The sequence below is a fragment of the Talpa europaea genome, assembly GCF_964194135.1.
Source record: "Talpa europaea genome assembly, chromosome: 12".
In the NCBI taxonomy this organism is placed as follows: Eukaryota; Metazoa; Chordata; class Mammalia; order Eulipotyphla; family Talpidae; genus Talpa; species Talpa europaea.
Window position 1 is genome coordinate 61,225,018 of NC_140079.1, and position 20,098 is coordinate 61,245,115.

The following is a 20,098-nucleotide window of genomic DNA, read 5'->3' on the forward strand; positions in this document are numbered from 1 at the left end:
ATAAAAGCTTATTAGGTAGTAACAAACAAATCAGCCTAATCTTAACAGAGAAGCTTAACATAATGTGCTTTATCAAATTTTATATTACTTACCAAATTTTAGTGCTGCACGGATTCAACATATAAAGATCCATATTTTCTATAAGGATAGCAGATGTGCTCTATTTTTACAAAGGAGAAGGGCATATATTACTTAAGGAAAAATATTTATTTTAACTCTAAAGCTTTCTAGGACTGTAATTTTGATCTAAAAAATATACTTAAGACTCTGAAATACTTACTTGGGGTAAAAGCATAAAAATCATTAAAATTTACTACCAGGCCTCCCCTGGTGGCGGAGCGGTTGAGCGCTGGGCTGCGAAGCTGCCCGCAGCCTCTGTAGCGCCTATTCGATTCCCGGCCACCGGCGAGGGTCCCACATGGCGCGCAGACCTCTCCTGTTGCGCTCACTGCTCCCCTCAGCAGTGTATTTCATCAGTCTGCCTGTTCTGTTCCCCGCTCTGGCTCTGGTGAATCCTCTCACCCTCCCGCACTTCTGACTTTACCCAGTGCTTGTATGTATGTATGTATAAATAAATAAATAAATAAATAAATAAATAAATTTTAAAATTTACTGCCTACAGCTATAATAGCAGAACAAAATATTTGTTTAAATAAAATATTTAAAATTCAATAAATGCCTGTTGCTACTAAGAAAAAATGATTTTCTATTATTTCCATTTTAAAATTTCACAGATTTTAAAAGTTTAAAAAAAGGTACATGATTTTTAGTCAGTGAATAAACTGTGATACACCCAGACAATGAACTATCATTCCAAACCAAGAAGAATCTGGCTATAAAGCCATGAAAGACAAAGACAAAACCTGAATACGTTTTACTGAGTGAAAGGAACACAAAATATTCCACACTGAATGATTCCAATTATATGACATTCTGGAAAAGACAAAAACTACAGAGATAATAAAAAGGTCAGTGGTTGTTAGGGCTTAGAGGCAGTGAAGGGTGAGGCACAGAGGATTTTTAGACAGTGAAAATACTCTGTGTAATATTATAATATGAATACATGTGGATACATGTACACATTTGTCCAAACCCACAGAACATACATTAAGAGTAAACTCTACTGTAAACTATGTCCTTTGGGTGATATTGATGTGCAAGTTAGGTTCATCATCACCTGTAATCAATGTTCCATTCTGGTGAGGATATATTGATAATGGAGGAAGCTATGAGAATGCAAGAGCAAGAGGTATATGAGTACTTTTTGCTTTCCGCTCAATTTTGCTATGAACTCTAAATTGTTTTAAAAAATAAAAGTTTTACAAGAAAATTTTTAAAAAATGGCACAATTAACCAAGATAACTCAGAATTCATGCAAGGAATGTGTTTAAAAGCATAATCCTCTATTTATTAGTGAATTAATGGCTCATGTTAAAATACAGTTTCCAGCAAACCACTGTTCATACTTAATAAAGACAGTTTGTTATATGTATAGAAGATTTTTATACTTGAAATACCTTGGCTTCTGGATTAGCTGCCAAAATTTTGGCACCACATTCTACTGAGGCATAATTGTTCCGATTTTTCTGGACCTTTTTTGTAGCATGTAGACCTCCATTAGAAGATGGATGCATTGACTGACCTGCAGACAAACCTTATTATAAACATATACATGGTGCTTATGACTGATGATTCTGACAGCATCAGAATGATCTCAAAAGCAACAGGTTGCCATTTAAGAAAAGATTTTAATGCTTCAAAGATATTTAAAAATTCCTAAGAAATTCAAAGTTCTGCATCCCAATGGCTTTAAAGTATCAATAAACAGATTAAATAGAAAAATCCATGTCTAAGTTATATGTAATTCACAAAATAAATCTTTTCCATAAGAATCAAAGCTTCTGCATATACATTTTATTCCATTAAGGATGAATGGTATCCTTCAAACTCTAAGCCCCAATATTAAGAATTCTTAACTCTGTAACTTATTGTCCTATGGCAAAAAGAAAATATAACAGTCCAATTCTGTTTACAATTTAAGCTGTATGACTCAGAAATTTCCATGATTCAATTTTCCTCTTATAAATTGAGATAAAAATCAATGCTTTTCCTTCTTTAGTATCTTCATTTAATAATTTACAAGAATGAATCTTAAGATTAAAATTGTATATAATTATAACACAGTACAGATGAATCAATAGGTTCTTTAACCTTTAAGAAGCTTTTAAGAGTTTCACTTTATTCTGCCAATTAAAAGGAAAAATGCATGTTTAACCAATCCCTTAAAGGGGTTGAAAAGAATCTCCACTTCCTTACTTTTTTCTTTTTCTACTTCCATAACTTTCTTTTTCCATTCATCAAATGTTGGTATATCTTCTGGGTCTTTGGGACTTGCTACAGAAGTAGGGTCAATTTCTCCTGGCTTTGTATAGTCAGAACTCTGAAGAATCTCAAAAGTAAACAGATTTTAAATTTCAGAAAACAGAAAAATCAGATTAATAAATTACAAAAGTAAACACAAATGTTTCCGCCAAACCAAAGTTTAACTTTATAATGAATGATAGTACAAAAAAAATTTTTTTGGATTGTTAATCTAAGACAAAGGAGTCAAGAGGATACAGTGGAGAAAGTGAAGTCTCTTCAATTAATGATTTTGGAACAACTGGACACTCAAATGCAAAAGATTAAACTATCCACCATCTCACACTACACACAAAAATTAACTCAAAGGCACTGAAGACTTCAATGTAAGACCTGAAACCATAAAATAAACAGAAGGTAACATAGGCAAAATACTCCCAGGCACAGACTTCAGGTGTCTTTGGGGACTTGACTCCAACAGCAAGGGAAACAAAAGCAAAAATAAACAAAGGGAACTACATCAAACCAAAAAGCTTTTGCATAGCCAAAGAAACTATCATGAAAATTAAGACACCCTTCTGAATGGGAAAAGATATTTATATAATATATATATAAATTATATATATAAATATATATTATATAAATAGCATATAACATAAATATAATATATAAATATATACATAAATATATAAATATAAACATATTTATATAATTATATATAACATATCCCACAATGGGCTAACATCCAAGATCTTCATAGAACTCATCCAGCTCTCCAAAGGAAAACAATAACCCAATCAGAAAATGGGCAGAAGAACTAACTAGACAATTCTCAAAATAAGACATACAGATGGCCAACAAGCACATGAAAAAACACACATCATCAGTTATCACAGGGGAAATGCCATCAAAATCACAGTAAGATACCATTTCATACCTGTGAGATTGCCCATATCAAAATACAAAAAACACAAGTTGTTGAGGGTGTGGAGTGAAAAGGAACACTGTTAGGCATACAGAATAACACAACCTTTATGGAAAACAGCATGGAGTTTTCTCAAAATATTTAAGATAGACTGATCATAGATTCCAGCAATTCCACTCTTACATATCCACCTTGTTGGGAGAGACCCCGTGCAGTGAGCAGAAGGGCCTTGACCTGAGTCCCTAAGGCATGTGAAAACACATGCGTCTTGGAGGAAAACCTCTGGGTGACAGGACTTGGTGTTGAGTGCCTGGAAAGTGACCTGCGTGGAGTCAGGCCTCTACATCTCCACAGTCTGAGAATAACAAAAATAATGAGCGAACTTCCCAGGCTCTACCTAGGGGGCGATAAGATTATGTGCTTGAGAACTAACCACCTGGTATCCCACTGTCTGAAGTAAACAGATGATAGTAAGAAAGTAGACAAATCATTCATATGTGTTATCATTATATGGTATGCTTTGATGTTAACACCTGCTGCAATTAAAATAGTATATAACGAGCACTAAGACAATAAAGATTTGCTGCATGCTGGACATGACAGTCCCCCATGTCTGATTTCCCTCCCCGTCGCATCCCAGGTCTCAGACTCACTAGAAGTCCACACACCTGAGACAATTAAAACACTATGAAGGAATATAAACACTTATATGTTCACTGAAGCACTGTTTATAATAGCCAAGTAATGAGAACAACTTAAATACCTAAGAACAAATTAACAGATTAAGAACATGTAGTATACATACACAATGGAATCCTATTCAGTTATTAGGGAAAAAACTCGTATCTGCTACAACACGGATGAAAGAGGTTATACTAAACAACATAAGTCAGAAGATAGGCAAGTATCAGATGATTTCACATGCATGTGGAATATAAAGAAACAACACAGGAACAAGCAACAACAAAGCAAAACCTAGAAATGTGACTACTAACAGAGGATGAAGCAGGGGGATGAAGATCAAGGTGGGAGTAGAGAGAAGCCCAATGGACTATGGTAGAGGATTATGGGTGCTTTGGTGGTGGTGTTGCATAGTAATATACATTTGAAGAAGTTTCTGTTTACTTAAAATTGATGTTTTCCTTCAAAGAATTGAAACCTTCAACCTAAGTAGCACAGGATGTATTCCCTCACAAGTTAGCAAAACAAGCATGGGTTGTTTAAAAAAAAACAAAAAAACCCTACATTATATCCTAAAAAATTAGTCAAATATAAACTGTACAAATTAATAAATACTATATAGTTGTAGTGCATCTATGTTATGTCAAATACCTAATATTAAAGAGAGCTAAAAAATAAAAGCTGACTAATTTTAGAGGCAGTATATTATTTTTACAAAATCCTTAATAAGAAGTGCCATTTACATAAAAATTTTAAAGTAGATTTAAAAAATTAAAGTTGAAAAACAAACTAAACTTTGAAGAAAATATATAGGTAAATATCTTTATGATTCAGGCTATGAAATATTTAACAAGATGAAAAGTACCTCAGTTTTTAAAGGCTGATACATTTGGCTGGATAAAAATAAAAAACTAAACATAACAAAAAAATCAAAAACTACAAGGTACAATAACCCACACTGAAAAAAGTATCTACAACTACTCACTACCATATAAAGAGAGCCTACAAATCATAAGTTGGCAGCTGGGGACAATAAATTCAGCAAAGAGAAAATAAAAAATGCTCAACCTCAGTAATAATCAGGTAATACAAATGAAAATCAGATATCAAATAAATTATACCAATCTGATGGAGGTTAAATGTGATAACTCTGTCAACAAGTATGGCACACCTATTGATAGGGATAGTTATTACACTGGTAAAAGGAGCTTAAAATTTAGCAATATTAAATAACAAAGAGAGATATACTCTAGTACCCAGTAAGTCTACTCCTATGTATAAATATCAGTGGAAACACATTAGTCACGTGTAAGAAAATATGCACAAGAATGCTCACTGCCCTATTGTCGGTACTATCACAAAATTAGAAGCAAATAACTATTAATTGAAAAATAGACAAACTGTAGCAGAGTCAAATACAATAGTAAAAACAATGAATAGACAAATCTCAAATTTTAAGCAACAAAATAAGCTAAGAATGATACTATTTTATACTGTTTCAAAATTCACCAAATAACAGTATGCTATTTACAGTAATGCATATTTGGAAAAAATTTAAAAACATGCTCTAAAAATCAAAGAAAGTCTTTGGTGGTTACAAAGTGGTTATATCTACATAGGAAAGAAGAAATGTAATCACAGAAAGGAAGAAAATTCAATGTCACTTTTTTCTTTAAGCTAAATAATGTACGCAAGGATATTCATTCCACTTTTTAATTATTTGCATTCCTAAACCAATGTATAATGTATTTATTAAAAGCACCTTGAGACATATATAAAATCTATTTAAACAGCTTACTCTGGTAAAAGGCACAAATATCACATAGTATGTACTAGCTATTTAGGGCACATTTCTGAATACTAATCAGTATATTAGTGCAATAAATACTAATGAACTAATACAAATGCTAGTAATTTCTCTTTAGGAAAACTTGACAAACGGTTCCCATACAATCTCCATGCTGGAGTGTTTTGTAGAACAGTTAATTTAATGAAGTGATGTATATAACTTAAAAAACAACTGACAGAAAATAAAAGTTAAGCAGCAGTGTCATTAAGTTTAACATTAAATGATAAAAATATAGTTTGAATACAGTAAGAAAATAAACAAGAAACATATTTATAAAAATTAAGCTAGCTGAGATACTTAAAAGTGAAACACAAATACAGAAAAAGGAACATATACATTATTATTTGAGGCCTAGGCAAAGCAATCACGGTCACCTCTTAACAAAAAATAAGAAAACTAAACAATAGAATAAAACCACCTTAAAAAGTACTATCTATAAACATGGCACAGTGTTTTACAGATCCTTGAGATAACAGGGACAGCACAAAGAAAGAATTGCATCAGAAAGCAAAATCTTTCCATTCACACAAACTTAGCTACACAAAATTACCCTGAACTAGATAACAGACAAAACCACTGGATATTTCATAATGTGTTCATTATATAATTTTTCTGGGATATTAACTTATTTAGGCAGGATAATACAATTAAAAACCCCACCCTTTGCCTATCAGCAGACTCATAAATCATTTAAGTTCCTTAGATAATGGGCAGCTCTACTCTGCTCATGGTTAAAGAGAACAAATAAATTTAGGATAAAATTGGCTACCGTGCTTGAATTTTTACCTTTGATACCTGAATAGTTCCAAAGAAGACCTTTTTGTAATGGTTGTCTAATTTCATGGCTTTAGTATTTGACAACTGAACTGTAACATATGCTTGATTTGGTTTCAAGGGAACCTGGTTCCTTCAAGATGTTGAACTATGAAATACTAAGTTCCTATACTTATAGAAAGCATTACAGAAACAGCTGATCCAATGACAGTAAGCCTCCAGAATGAATTTTAGTTCATTGTGAATTCAGATTCACTGAAAATATGTGAAAAAAAAAAGGTAGAGAACTCAAGATTCAAAATAAAAAGGGACAAATGTGGATATGGTACTCTAAATTTTAAATTATTCTTTGATCCCATGTTTTGCTTCTGTAAAATTCATGCAGTAGCTTTCATCTGTTTTACTTTGGTATTTCTTACCTGAATATGGCCTAAATTTTTCTGTCAATATTTCTTTATTGACCTGTACAGGAAGTCAAAGCAGAACTCAGAAGCAGAAAAGAAAGCAAAACCAGTTCACTAGGATGAGCCCTGTCTTTCCTGGAAGAATGACACTCTTCAAAATAAACTGGTCTAGTTGCAGCATACTCTGCATACAAATAATGAAAGGTCAAGGTTTCTTTAAAATAATTCTGTTGAAGAGCTTAAATTTAACATTGTTTTGGTGACTTAACCTTATATTCTAAAAATTCTTAATCTTAATAGTGCTTCTTCTATACATCTCCCTAAAAAATTGCTTAGAGAATTTACTGTATCTGGTATCAAAAAGTCAGTGATGGTAGAAAAATGATTTAATTACATATAACTAAAGAGAACTCGTATTTGGAAAAACTTTATGTATAAATAAATACTATGTAGTAATATATTCTAGGGTGCACAGCTTACCCCACTTTCATATTCATCATTAATTACTTAATCCCTAATTTTATGATAAATATGGTTAGCAAAATACAAGATTCACTAACAAAATCCACTGTATGATAAGCTAGGAGACAGTGTGAGTTATATACCTACTTCATTTTTTAAATTATCTGAAGCATTCAATGCAGATTTTGGATCACCATCACGCTGCTCACTTGTTGAAACTTCTGATTCAAATTCTGATTTTGTTATCTTTCCTTTGCCATGTGAAGATGACACATTTTCTATATGCTGGCCAACAAGACTATTTGAAACCAAAAGACATATGTTAAATAAACAAATTATAGGTGCGTAATGAGTTTATATAATTTCAACTATTATAAGTTATTATAATTATTATGAAGTAAATCAAGAAAGGAGCATCAAGAGATCAGTATTCTCTTGATAATAAAGATGAATTAAGCACACACCAAAGTCTATTCAAACATGACCAGTGACATGACACACACCTTTCAGGTGAACTGACAAAGGCAGGCTGGTCAACTGGAGCATTTCCGTCAAGGGCCTCACCAACATCACAATCAGTTTCAGACTGCTCAATTTCACTTGGCTTGGCTATAGGAACAGTACCAGGTTCTTCTATTTCACTAAAAAATAGAAAAAGACAACCTGGCAATTTAATGGACATAATATAGCATAAGTTGAAATCAACATTAGTGGTTTCCAAAACTAGGCAGAGGAGAATGCTTAACAGCTCTGCAGACTGTTTTTAAGAATTCACTTATTTTAAATCATGTAAAATATACTGTTGATTCTTGATTTGCTAATGTCCTGGGTTTCTAAATGGTTACCAAAAGGTTACCAAATTTTAAAACAAAATATCATAGGTTAATATTTGGTCCTATCAAAAATAAGGTTTAATTATCTGTTCAAAATGCATCTTCTCTAATGTTTCATTTCTATTACTATAGCAATATTAGAATAGTTGCCTGTAATATCGAAAATCATCTATTACAGCAAAACATTTAAAAATCTTAAGGCATTTTTAGAATATCATCTAAAAACATATACATCCTGGGCCTCCCCGGTGGCGCAGCGGTTGAGCGCTGGGTTGCGAAACTGCGCACGGCCTCTGCGGCGCCGGTTCGATCCCCGGCTGCTCCCCGGCCACAGGAGGAGGGTCCCACATGGCGCGCAGACCTCTCCTGCCGCCCGCTGCTCCCCTCAGCAGTGTACTTCGGTCCTTCTGCCTGCTCTGCTCCCCGCTCTGGCTCTGGTGAATTCTCTCACCCTCCCGCGCTTCTGACTGTACCCAGTGCATGTATAAACAAAAACAAACAAACCAGCAAACAAATAAATAAAGCATGCCTCTAAAAAAAAAAATAAATAAATAAAAAATAATAAAAACATATACATCCTAATATGTTTCCCTGCCTCACTTCCATTTCACTAAATATTTAGGTTCAATATTATGGAGAGGGCCTCCCCAGTGGCGCAGCGGTTGAGCGCTGGGTTGCGAAGCTGCCCGCAGCCTCTGCAGCACCGGTTCGATCCCCGGCTGCTCCCCGGCCACCGGAGGAGGGTCCCACATGGCGCGCAGACTTCTCCTGCCATGCCCGCTGCTCCCCTCAGCAGTGTACTTCGGTTCTTCTGCCTGCTCTGCTCCCCGCTCTGGCTCTGGTGAATTCTCTCACCCTCCCGCGTTTCTGACTGTACCCAGTGCTTGCATAAATAAATAAATAAATAGATAGATAGATAGATAGATAGATAGATAGATAGATAGATAGATATAAATAGATAAATAAATCTTTAAAAAAAAAATATTATGGAGAGGTAAGATGTGCTGTCCAGATATATAGCAGCTAGTCTTACATGCTTTCTGGGGTAAGTATTTGGTATTCAAAAATTTTAAATGCAATCATTATTTCTAAACTTATCTTCTGTTCCCTTATTTCTTGTGGGACAAACTACTGAACAGTAACTATAACATCTTTGTGTGTAACTCCTTCAATCCAATCCCTTACATTCATGAAAATAGATGTTTTAAAGCGTTTAAAGAGTTTTTGAAAATTATAAGGAAAATTATTTTATTCAATTTTCTGTTTTTTAAACAAATACATTTTCACTTTACATATATGATGTGGAAACCTCATAGCTGAAATTTTACCAATTTCATTGAGTTAGGCAGATTTATAAATACTTATTTTAAGCTCAACAAATTAAAAAATAATATATAACATAAAACAGGGATTTTAATTTGGGTCTGCCACATAGCCTAAACTTCAAATCTTCCAAGATGACTTACCCTGAAAAGAAAATTTTTAGCATTATGTAATGAGATTACTTTTTTTCCCTCTGTAATAACTTACTCAAGCTTTGAAATTGGAGTGATCTCTGAGGTAGATGAGCTGGAGATATTTTCAATGTTTTCACTGCCCACAACTACAGTGGATGAATCTTCATGTAGATCAACTGCAGGGAGTGTCTTAACCACAGATGAACTTAATTTTTTGGACTCCGTATTCTGTTTTTCATAAAAAGTCAGTTACAGTAAATATGGAGATTAATAAGTTATCTCTTTTGCCAAAAAGGATTGTATTTTTAAAAGTCTCCAAGGTGACAATATAAAGAATGCTCACTAAAAAAGTAATAAAAATTCCTTCTTCTAATATTACCACCCCAGAGAATACTTCATGTTAAAATACAGGCTCTATGCATTTTTCACCACAATACATAAACTAGAACAAAGGAACATGTCTTTCTTCTTTCCTATCGGACCTACAAACATTTCTTTGTTATTATAATTAATGCTAGCAGTAAAACAGAAACCCCATGTAAATAACAAAATAATAAAACACACGGTTCTTGTCCCTAAGTTTGGAAAATAATAGGTGTCAATAACAATACAAGCTATATAGGATTAACGTTATCAAGCAACACATGATTCTTGCTGCTCCCATCCTAAATGGCTGAGTCATTCATTCACCTGCCTAAAATAAAAAGTCTGAAATCTCCCTAATATCTACTTATATTTGAAAACCTCTACCAGCATACCTCCTCTTCCCTAACCAACCTAAAATGGAACTAGTCATTCCCTTTCTATTCGTCTCTACTGTTTCCTGTATAGGTATTTATCATAGCATCTGTAACACCTTAATTGCCCTTATTTATGTCTTCAGCTATACTATAAGTGCCTTGAATAAGGATTATGTTCTCTTACATTCCCAGTGTCTAACATAGACCTAACACAGAGCAGACATTTAATCCTTACTAAATGAATAACAGTATTCAGTTCAAGGAAAACAGAGACTATGAACTACGGCAGACTAGAAGAGCTAGGACTCTAGAGAAAAGGAGGGCCAATAGGTGAGCAGAAGGAAAACACAAGGCATAGAGCAAGAAGAATACAGAATGTGATCAGTTAGGGAATTATTTGTACTGGAATGAAAAATTCAAAAGCAATGCAAATAGTTTGCATTTTATTGTAGAGGTCTAGAGACTATTATGAGAACTATTATAAAATAGTGTATTATCACTTCAACATGGTTCAATATTAAAAAATTAATTTTTTTTCTCTTAATCTAAATTTCCAAAATTGGGAGTATATTTTGTCTTTAGAGCAAATCACAAGTTAGACTAGCCACAATTCTAGTGTTTGATAGCCACATGTAAGCTAGTGGCTACTGTACTGAATAGTACATGTCTGTAAGATGCAGTAAGCACTTCAAAGTATTTGAGCAAATCATGATAAAAAGCCTAGCAAATGACAATGGCACACTGTTCAGGATAATAATATAACTGGATGGGCTACAGAGATTATACTTCTCTTACTTCTACACACAAACCTGTGACAAATATCTTCCAGATAAATAAAATGAAACTCAGTATAACTCCTTAGATATGATAAACCATTAAGTCATAAAATAATTCTAGCTATATTTTAAAAAGAGAATTCTCCCTCATTTTGAGTTGAAATTTGATTTTTTAAAATATTTAAAATATTTAGTTTTTCCCTAGTCCTTCTTCTTACAGATCAAATATTCTCAGTTCCATCAGTCATTCCTGATACTAAATGGCTTCCAGATGTTTTTAGCATTCTGATCAGCTTACATTCTGGTTTAGTTTTAAAGATCTTTCATAAAATCTGGTATACAAAGTAAAAAATGATATCGAGATGTAATATGAGAAAAAGGAAAAAACATTTTATCCTATTAGTTATTTATTAATTCATATTCCACACTGACAAATATTTGGTATCAAGACACTAAGTTCCACATATACTCTTTATAATAAGATAGAAAAATAATTTTTCCTGCCATATGAAAATATGAAGAGACAAAACACAGTATAGTGAGCCAAATGGAACCTAAAAAATAATAAGGACTTACACTAAAATTTTAAGACAAAGAAATGTCACATTTATCTGTAATTTTGCATTTTCTCAGAAGCTGAAACCTAATTGTATGGTAATTCAAAAAGAAAAAACAATATGGTGACAAAACAGAGGTTTTCTGTCTTGTAAAGTAGCTAAAAAGAATACACTATTAAAAATCAGAGCAAAATAGCTTACTTGTACATCCACAATGTGGTCATCTTTTAATTTATTTTCTTGTGGAGGAATAGGTAAGTTTGAACCCACTTTTTCCGATAATTCGGTATTGATAGGTCCCTTTCTTTTATCCTATATTCAATAAAGGAAAAGGGTTAATAATACTGTTTCACAAAACTTTCCTGAAGAAATATTAAAGACCATCTTTCTATGATATACAACAAAAACATATTTTTATGCCATTTGACACTAATTACTTTTATGTTTACATGCTTTTTGTCTATCTTCCTTGTGTAGACAAGGAAGATACTTGTGTACTTAAAATGTACACTATCAGTTCTAAAACTTCATTTGATTTCTTTATAAGGATTTCAGTCCAACCACAGCACTTTATGTTAGGCACATACTAAGTAAATATCTGATAAATGAATACACACATAGCTATTGTGTCATCTGATACTTATTCAACTTCAGATGCCTTCATGTCTTTAAAATTACCTTATAGTTTCACAAAAGCAAAATTATATCCATCCTCATCTTTGTTTATTTAAGCCTGTCTCTCATACTGGGTACCTAGATGTTTATTGAAAGAATATAAGTTTTCCCTGCTTAATGCTCTGCTTAAATTCACTCTTACAACATTTAGTTTTCATAAAAGAAGAGATTAGATCTGTCTCACAGCAGTGGGTGAAAGCATGAAATTACACTCTTCTGTAGATATATTCAGCAACAGTCTTCAAAATTGTAAATGTTCCAGCCTAGAAATATACCCCACATAACTCAAAAAATTAAATAATCCACTCTAAATATGGAAAAAACCCAAACCCCAAGCATGCACACACACACACACACACACACACGTGTACAATGCTAAGAAATAATGCAAAAGTCTGTCATGAAATGTTTAATAAACTTAGACATACCTATACAATGTAATACAAATGCAGCTCTCCAGAAGAATACAGAAACATTAAAGGGGAAGGGAAAAAATCAGTCGGTAGAATATTTATAATGTGACATTTTAAAGAAAAATATTGATTTGTGTACTATATAATGGTATGTCTACATACCATTATGTACACAGAAAATAATCTGAATATTTTCACAAGAAACAGTAAACTGTGATTCCTTTGAAGAGAGAAATGGGATATTTATATGAATATTTTACAGTCAGCATAATTTACTTGCATAATTTAAAATAAATACATTGATAGGGTGGGAGCCAAGTCTAGTCAATATTCACCTTTGAGCATTTAAAAAAAATAAATGATTTAGGTTGTTTGGATTTTGTCTATTCACTCTACTCAATTATATAAAACAAACTATACAGCCACTTATTACAGACTCTATAATCTTCATTTCTCACAGTTTTTCATTTATAAGACTATAGTTTCTTTAGAAAATATTTAGAGCATTGAAAACAGAGCCACTAGTTTTCAGTTCTCTAAACAGTGATTATTTTTTCCTACCATAGGACTAAGGATATTATAACATTCCAACTGATTAAATAAGAACAAATATATAAATATCTCAGAGTTAGCTTAATTTCAAAATTATCTGAGTAACTCCACAGATTATAGCAGGATAATTACCATCAAATTTTTTATCTTAGTATCTTTGAAATTACTTTTATTCCACATGTATTAGGAAGTTTTAGCTGACAAACAATTATAATGACAACTTTATTTATGGTACCTTTTCCTGGAATTGTACATCTTCATTTTCTAATGTACAGCTGTCATCTTGAGAGTAATATGATGAAGGTGAAGAACTCTCTTTACAACATACATGCCAACTGGGAAGCCTGAAAAACATCAGTCATCATCATCAAAAAAAAGGAAGCAAAAATTATTAAGCCAACTTATATACTATTATGAGCTAGAATTTGAAGTAATAAACAAAGAGATGTTCCCTATGCACTTAAAAAATTAACAATTTCATAATGAAAACAAATGTACACAAACCAAGGGCTATATCTTTTAATCTCCTAAGATGTACATAGCATTATAAGTATTCCAATTAAGATATTATGAATTTCAGGCCTTCTAATGGTGCAAGGGGTTAAAGTCTCAGTCCTATCAAGTTATCACCAGCCACTGAGGCCTGAGATCAATCCCAGCCAGGGAGCTGACTGACATGACACAGCAGACCTCTCCTGTCTCCCTCCTGCTCCCCTCAGCAATGTATTTCAGTAAATCCCCACTCTGTTCCCTACTGTCTCTGGGGTATCCTTTCACTCCCACCACCCCACACACCTCTGGCCTACATCCCAGCTCTTGTATGCATAAATAAATAAATCTTTTTTAAAAAAAATACATGAATTTCATGAAAGTAAAATAAGAAATACTTCAAAAAAAGTATCTGATAATGATCACAGAAGAAACAAAGTTGTCAAAGAGCCAATCTCAGAAAAACACCAGCTGCCAATGATATTCTAAATTCTACCAAATATTTAAGAACAGATAACTCAAAGTTACATAAACTATTTTAAAGCATAGAAGGAAAGCTTTTTGTTTTTATATAGGGAACAGTGACATAAAAAATTAACATAAATAGCACACAGACACACAGCACAGAAATATGAATACTACTATAGGTTAATAATATTTGTGAAATTACATGCAAAACTTCTAAAGTCTCCAGGCTCATACCAAAGAAATAATACACCACTGTTATGATCAAGTGGAGTTTAGCTCTGATATTTTGTTTGCCATGCAAAAATACCAAAGAAAAAATATCTTACATGATTATCTCTATAGTCACTGAAAGACATCTGAGAAACAATCATTAAATTTTTTAAATCTATAGGAATAAGCAGATACTTAATAAATAAGCCTAAAAGTCAGTATCAGATTTAATGAAGAATCCTAAAAGAAGAATATCCATTATTAATATTATTACATAAAATGAAGATTAAAAAAGGAATCAAAATGGAAAAGGAGATAGTAAAATGACAATTAATTGCAGATGAGTTATAGAAGTGGGAAATTAAAAAGAATCACAGTAAGTCTTGCATATGACTTTCAATTTCATGCTTAAGTCTTGTAATTACATGCCAACCTATAAACTTAAGAAACAAATGACTATCAACCATCACTGCCAGTTATATGTCATATTAGAAGTCCTCAATTACCAAAAAATACCCCAAAACAATAAAATGTCAAATATATACTTAGCAAGAAATAATCTTCTAAGCAGAACTTTTTGAAATTGGCAATATTGGGCAATTCTTTTACCTGAAAAAAAGTTAACTTCATACAATTCAAGTAAATATATCTATGTATGGAAATTTGAAAACCATATACTAAAGAAAGAAAAAGGATACCTGTTTTTAATTAAGTAAGCTGATTCTAGCTTTTCTTTTAAAATTTTTTTTAAAGATTTATTTATTTATTTATACAAGCACTGGGTAGTCAGAAGTGCGGGAGGGTGAAAGAATTCATTAGAGCCAGAACGGGGAAGAGAACAAGCAGACTGACGAAATACACTGCTGAGGGGAGCAGCGGGCATGGCAGGAGAGGTCTGTCACGCCATGTGGGACCCTCGCAGGTGGCCGGGGATCAAACCTGCACTGCAGAGGCTGCGGGCAGCTTCGCAGCCCAGCGCTCAACCGCTGCGCCACCAGGGGAGGCCCTGCTTCTAGCTTTTATATAAAAAGAACAGTCAAAAAGACTTTAACATGAAGGAACAAGATTCATATGAAACCAAATTACAACATCATACTGAGATGAGAGAAGAAAGGGAAACCCCATGGTGACTGGAAGGAGAAATCCTAGAACAGTGGGCAACCACTGCTGGAGGTTATCAATTTGATAACTTGGATAAATTGGAGGTTATCAATTTTAACTTGAAAAAATTCTTCTTCAGGAAGATGAAGTTCCCAGGGTAGCTGATGATTCTTTGAAAGTACAGATTTATGTAACTGGCAAATAATTTGCAATTAAATAAAAAAAAAATAAGCAACTTAACAAAACAAGATCCTCCTCCACACTTTATATCTTTCCCTTTCCCCTTCCCCACCTGGAATCTTAATTCACCAGACAAATTCCTAGGTTTTGTTATCGGTTTGGTTTTGATTGACCCTTTGTTTTTTTTCTTTATATTTCACATATATGCTTTCTCCTTCTTGGCTTATTTCACTTTAGAAATATCCTCTCCAATTCCATCCATGTTGTTCCAAGTGGCAAGAGTTCATCTTTTTTTAAATTACTGAATACAATTACATTGTGTGTGTATATACACACACATACACGTACATCATCTTAATCCACTCATCTTTCCTTTATCATTTAGGTTATTTCCATAACTTGGGTACTGTAAATAGTGCTTCAACAAACATAGGAGCACACATAGCTCTACAAATTAGTGAGATACCTAAGAGTGGAACTGCTAGATCATCTGGGACATCTATTTTTAATACTTTGAGAAATCTCCATACTGTTTTCCATAAGGGCCACAGCAGTCTACATTCCCACTAACAGCGTCCAAGGGTTCCTTTCTCTCCATATCCCTGCCAGCACTTGCTGTTTCTGGATTTTTTTTTTTTTTTTTGATATGGATAATTCTCACAGGTGTGAGATGGTATGTCATTGTGGTTCTGATTTGCATTTCTGTGATTAAGTGATGATGAGCATTCTTACATGTGTGTGTTGGCCATCTGCACGTCTCCTTTGAAGAAGTGTCTAACTAGCTGTTCTGCCCAATTTCAATTGAGGTATTTGTTTTATTTTATGGAGTTGTATGTGTTCTTTGTATATCTTAGATATCAGTCCCTTGTGGAATGTATGATATATAAATATTTTCTCCCATTCGGTAGGGTATCTTTTTTGTTTTAATGATAGTTTCCTTCATGGTGCAAAAGTTTTTTAGCTTGATACAGTCCTATTGTTTATATTCTCATTTCTCTTGCCTTTGAAGATAAACCCACAAATACATCACTGAAAACCAATGTCATGTAGTGTTTTGTCTATATACTCTTCAAAGTATTTTATGGCTTTGTGTCTTACACTAAAGTTTTTAACCCATTTTAAGTTAATTTTTGTGTAAGGTTTGAGATAGTGATATAGTTTCATCCTTTTCCATGTAGCTGTCCAGCCCAGTTTTCCCAACATTATTTGTTGAAGGGTGAACTTGCATTCATACTCTGCCCTTGAACAAAAACCCAAACTTCTGGGTAGAATTCAAAGTAGAATTTCATCATTGGCCCCCTGTCCTGTCCTTGGTTTCTCAGACCTTTGGGCTTAAACTAGAATTAGACCACTGGCTCTCCTGGGCATCTATTTGGCAGGTTTTTGAGAAGTCATGTGAATTTTCAGCTTCCATAATCATGCGGGTCAATTTCTCTCTCTCTCTCCCTCCATCCATCCAACCCTAATATAAACGTATATCAATTATACCTCAATAAAGCTGTTAAAATATTATATGCCCATAACTATATAATTTTGGAACTACTTCTACATTTGAACATACCTCACCCTCCATCAAAGTTCCAGTGTTACATCCCTGTCACTTTTGCTCCCTATCCTCTGTTTTTTAGGGCCCCCCACCACCACCTTCCCTCTGGTAACTACACAGTCTATATGATCTTAGGAAAGTTCATTAAATAAATATTTCTCTGTGCTATTTCCTCAAAATTAATTTACCTATTTCATGGGACTGTTCTGAGGATTCAATGAGATACTTTAAAGCACTGAGAACTATAGACAACATAATAGACACACAATATTAAGCATTATTATACTTATGAAAAATATTTTCAATTCTAAGAAAATCAAGTAAGTGGTTTTTGCACCTAAAAACATGGTTCAGTGAGAATTACAAATGGAAGTAATTTATACCTTTGAACTATTTCTAATTTGTTCTTTTATCTTTTTATCCACTGTTGATCATATATAAATCTACTGCAAAATATCCTTGACGCTCAGATTTTATTCTAAACTATAATGTCTACAATGAACCAATGGTGGAAAAAAAAAACATTTTGGATATTTCTACTCATTTGCATGTGATTTCTTGATCAATGGACTTGATTATGTACTTAATGTAGGATTCTAGACTTGACAGGAATAGAATTACACTGAGGAATTTGGATTAACGGGTAGTTAGGAGTTAGGTAGAAATCCACACAACTGCCTGCAAAAATGTATCCACTTTTATATAAGTATTCATCAGTGAAACTATGTATGATATCTTAGTTTAAAAATATTTCACCACCTGCCCCTCATCCTGAAATTTCTAGGCACGGTTTTTATATACAGCATCAAAAGAATGATCTATGTGTTATAGCAATGTTTATTTCTTAGTTTTGACAAATGATACCATAAGTATGTGAGCCTAATAATAAGAAATTAGCAATTCAATTTTAAAAAATAGGCAAAAGATTTTCACAGGTCTATCACCAAAGATATAAGGATAGCATGTAAACACATAAAAGATTTTTTAAATTTTATTTTATATATTTTTACATCATTTTTCATTTTTGTACAATGTATGCATTTTCATCTTGGTTATAGTCCCTGTGAAATTCCCTCCACCCATTCACCCATGAACCATCACCATGGTCCCTTGTGCTCTTCCTACCCTTGTTTTGATACTACTCCCTTCTCCCCGCTGCAGTATGTTTCTGATTTATAGTTGCCTGTTGATTTTGATTTTTACTTTATTATAATTAGTCTTTTTTTTCCCTGCTCCCTTATTATTTTTGGATCCTCTACAATCCTGCTATTAAGTGAGACCATCCGGTATTTTTCTTTTTCTTTCCAGCTTATTTTACTGAGCATGATCCCTTCCGGCAGCATCCTATTAGAATGATTAAAATTAAAAAAGAATCATCAAGTGATGCCAAGAAATGGAGAACTGGAACCTCCACATGCTTCTCGTGCAAATATAAAATGGTGAAACCACTTTGGAAAACAATTTGGAATTTTGTTAAAAATGAAACATAAACTTCTATATGATCCAATCATTCACCTGTAAGTATTTACTTAAGAAAAAGGGGAATATAAATTTTCACAGCAATTTTACTTATAATTATTAAAATCCAGGGGAAAAAAATTAAATGTCCATCAATAGGTACATTGATCAAAAACTTGTGGTATACCCAATGCAATGGAATACTGTTAGGCAATAAAAAGGAATGAGCTTCATACATACAATGCCCTGGATAAATCTCAAAATTATTTATGCTGAGCAAAAAAAGACCAAAAACAGTGCATAATTTCATTTATATAATACAAAGAAAAATGTAATCTAAACTATGACGACAGAAAGCAGACAAGTGGTTGCCTAGAAGAAGGCGATTACTGAGGGGACAAGAAAATTTCTGAGGGTAATAGATCTTGCTTGTGCTGATGCAGAAAGGATGGTTCTTATAAAATGTACAAGAGGACTCAGAAAATTTTTTTCTAGAAGATATAGCAACTGACTTAGGCCTTGAAGTGCCAAGGAAGACTTAAGAATGCAGAGAGCATTCTTTAATGTGAAATTGATTGAGAAAAATACCATTTTTTAATAATAGCCAAATGATTTAGAGAAACAGCATTTTACATCTGCTTGACACAGAAATACTGAACTAGCTATCTTTTAACAATTATTTTTTATAAGCTTACCAAAGAAATCTAGCAAATTAATATAATAATGAAGTCTAGGACATATTAATATACAATAAAAACATACTGATATGCAAATCAGCCAAGTATAAAATTGTGGGGGAGGGGATAAAAGTAAACTGGAATCTGTTAAGCTTTCCAATGAGTCAAAATTTTACTCTTAAGAGTTATACTGAAGAAACTACATAAGCATTTAAGACTACCTAATTGGCACTAGGTATTATTTAGATACAGAATCTTGTTAAGAAATGTTAGGTAAAATTTTCAACTCATTAAAAATTTGAGTAAAGATATGTGACGGAAACAGGAAAAAATACAAAAACAGAATATTATGTTATAGTGGAAGACTACAAGTGAAAATTGATGGGCTTCACATAAGACAATGGTAGGAAAACTAAGCCTCTGAATACATTTGGAGACAAGCACTGAAAACAAAGGAACAGTGTAGATCCAAAGTGGGGGGAAGTGGGAAATAAGGACAGAAGTCATTGA

At 33.1% G+C, this 20,098-nt stretch overlaps 1 protein-coding gene across 4 annotated transcripts in view; it reads right to left on the bottom strand.

Annotated features, from left to right (window-relative positions):
* Positions 1 to 20,098, bottom strand: part of SUCO (SUN domain containing ossification factor) — a gene marked incomplete at both ends in the record, with an annotated part of 70,110 nt that overhangs the window by 34,479 nt on the left and 15,533 nt on the right. For 2 of the 4 annotated variants that reach the window (XM_084251009.1, XM_084251010.1), the window contains 7 exons: positions 93 to 160; positions 1,518 to 1,642; positions 2,317 to 2,440; positions 7,604 to 7,754; positions 7,960 to 8,097; positions 9,820 to 9,974; positions 13,695 to 13,803. In XM_084251009.1, the coding sequence (XP_084107135.1) occupies positions 93 to 160; positions 1,518 to 1,642; positions 2,317 to 2,440; positions 7,604 to 7,754; positions 7,960 to 8,097; positions 9,820 to 9,974; positions 13,695 to 13,803 (870 nt within the window). Of the gene's footprint in view, positions 1 to 92; positions 161 to 1,517; positions 1,655 to 2,316; positions 2,441 to 7,603; positions 7,755 to 7,959; positions 8,098 to 9,819; positions 9,975 to 12,020; positions 12,132 to 13,694; positions 13,804 to 20,098 lie in introns of all 4 variants that reach the window. The other 2 variants (XM_084251008.1, XM_084251007.1) reach the window with 2 other exon arrangements.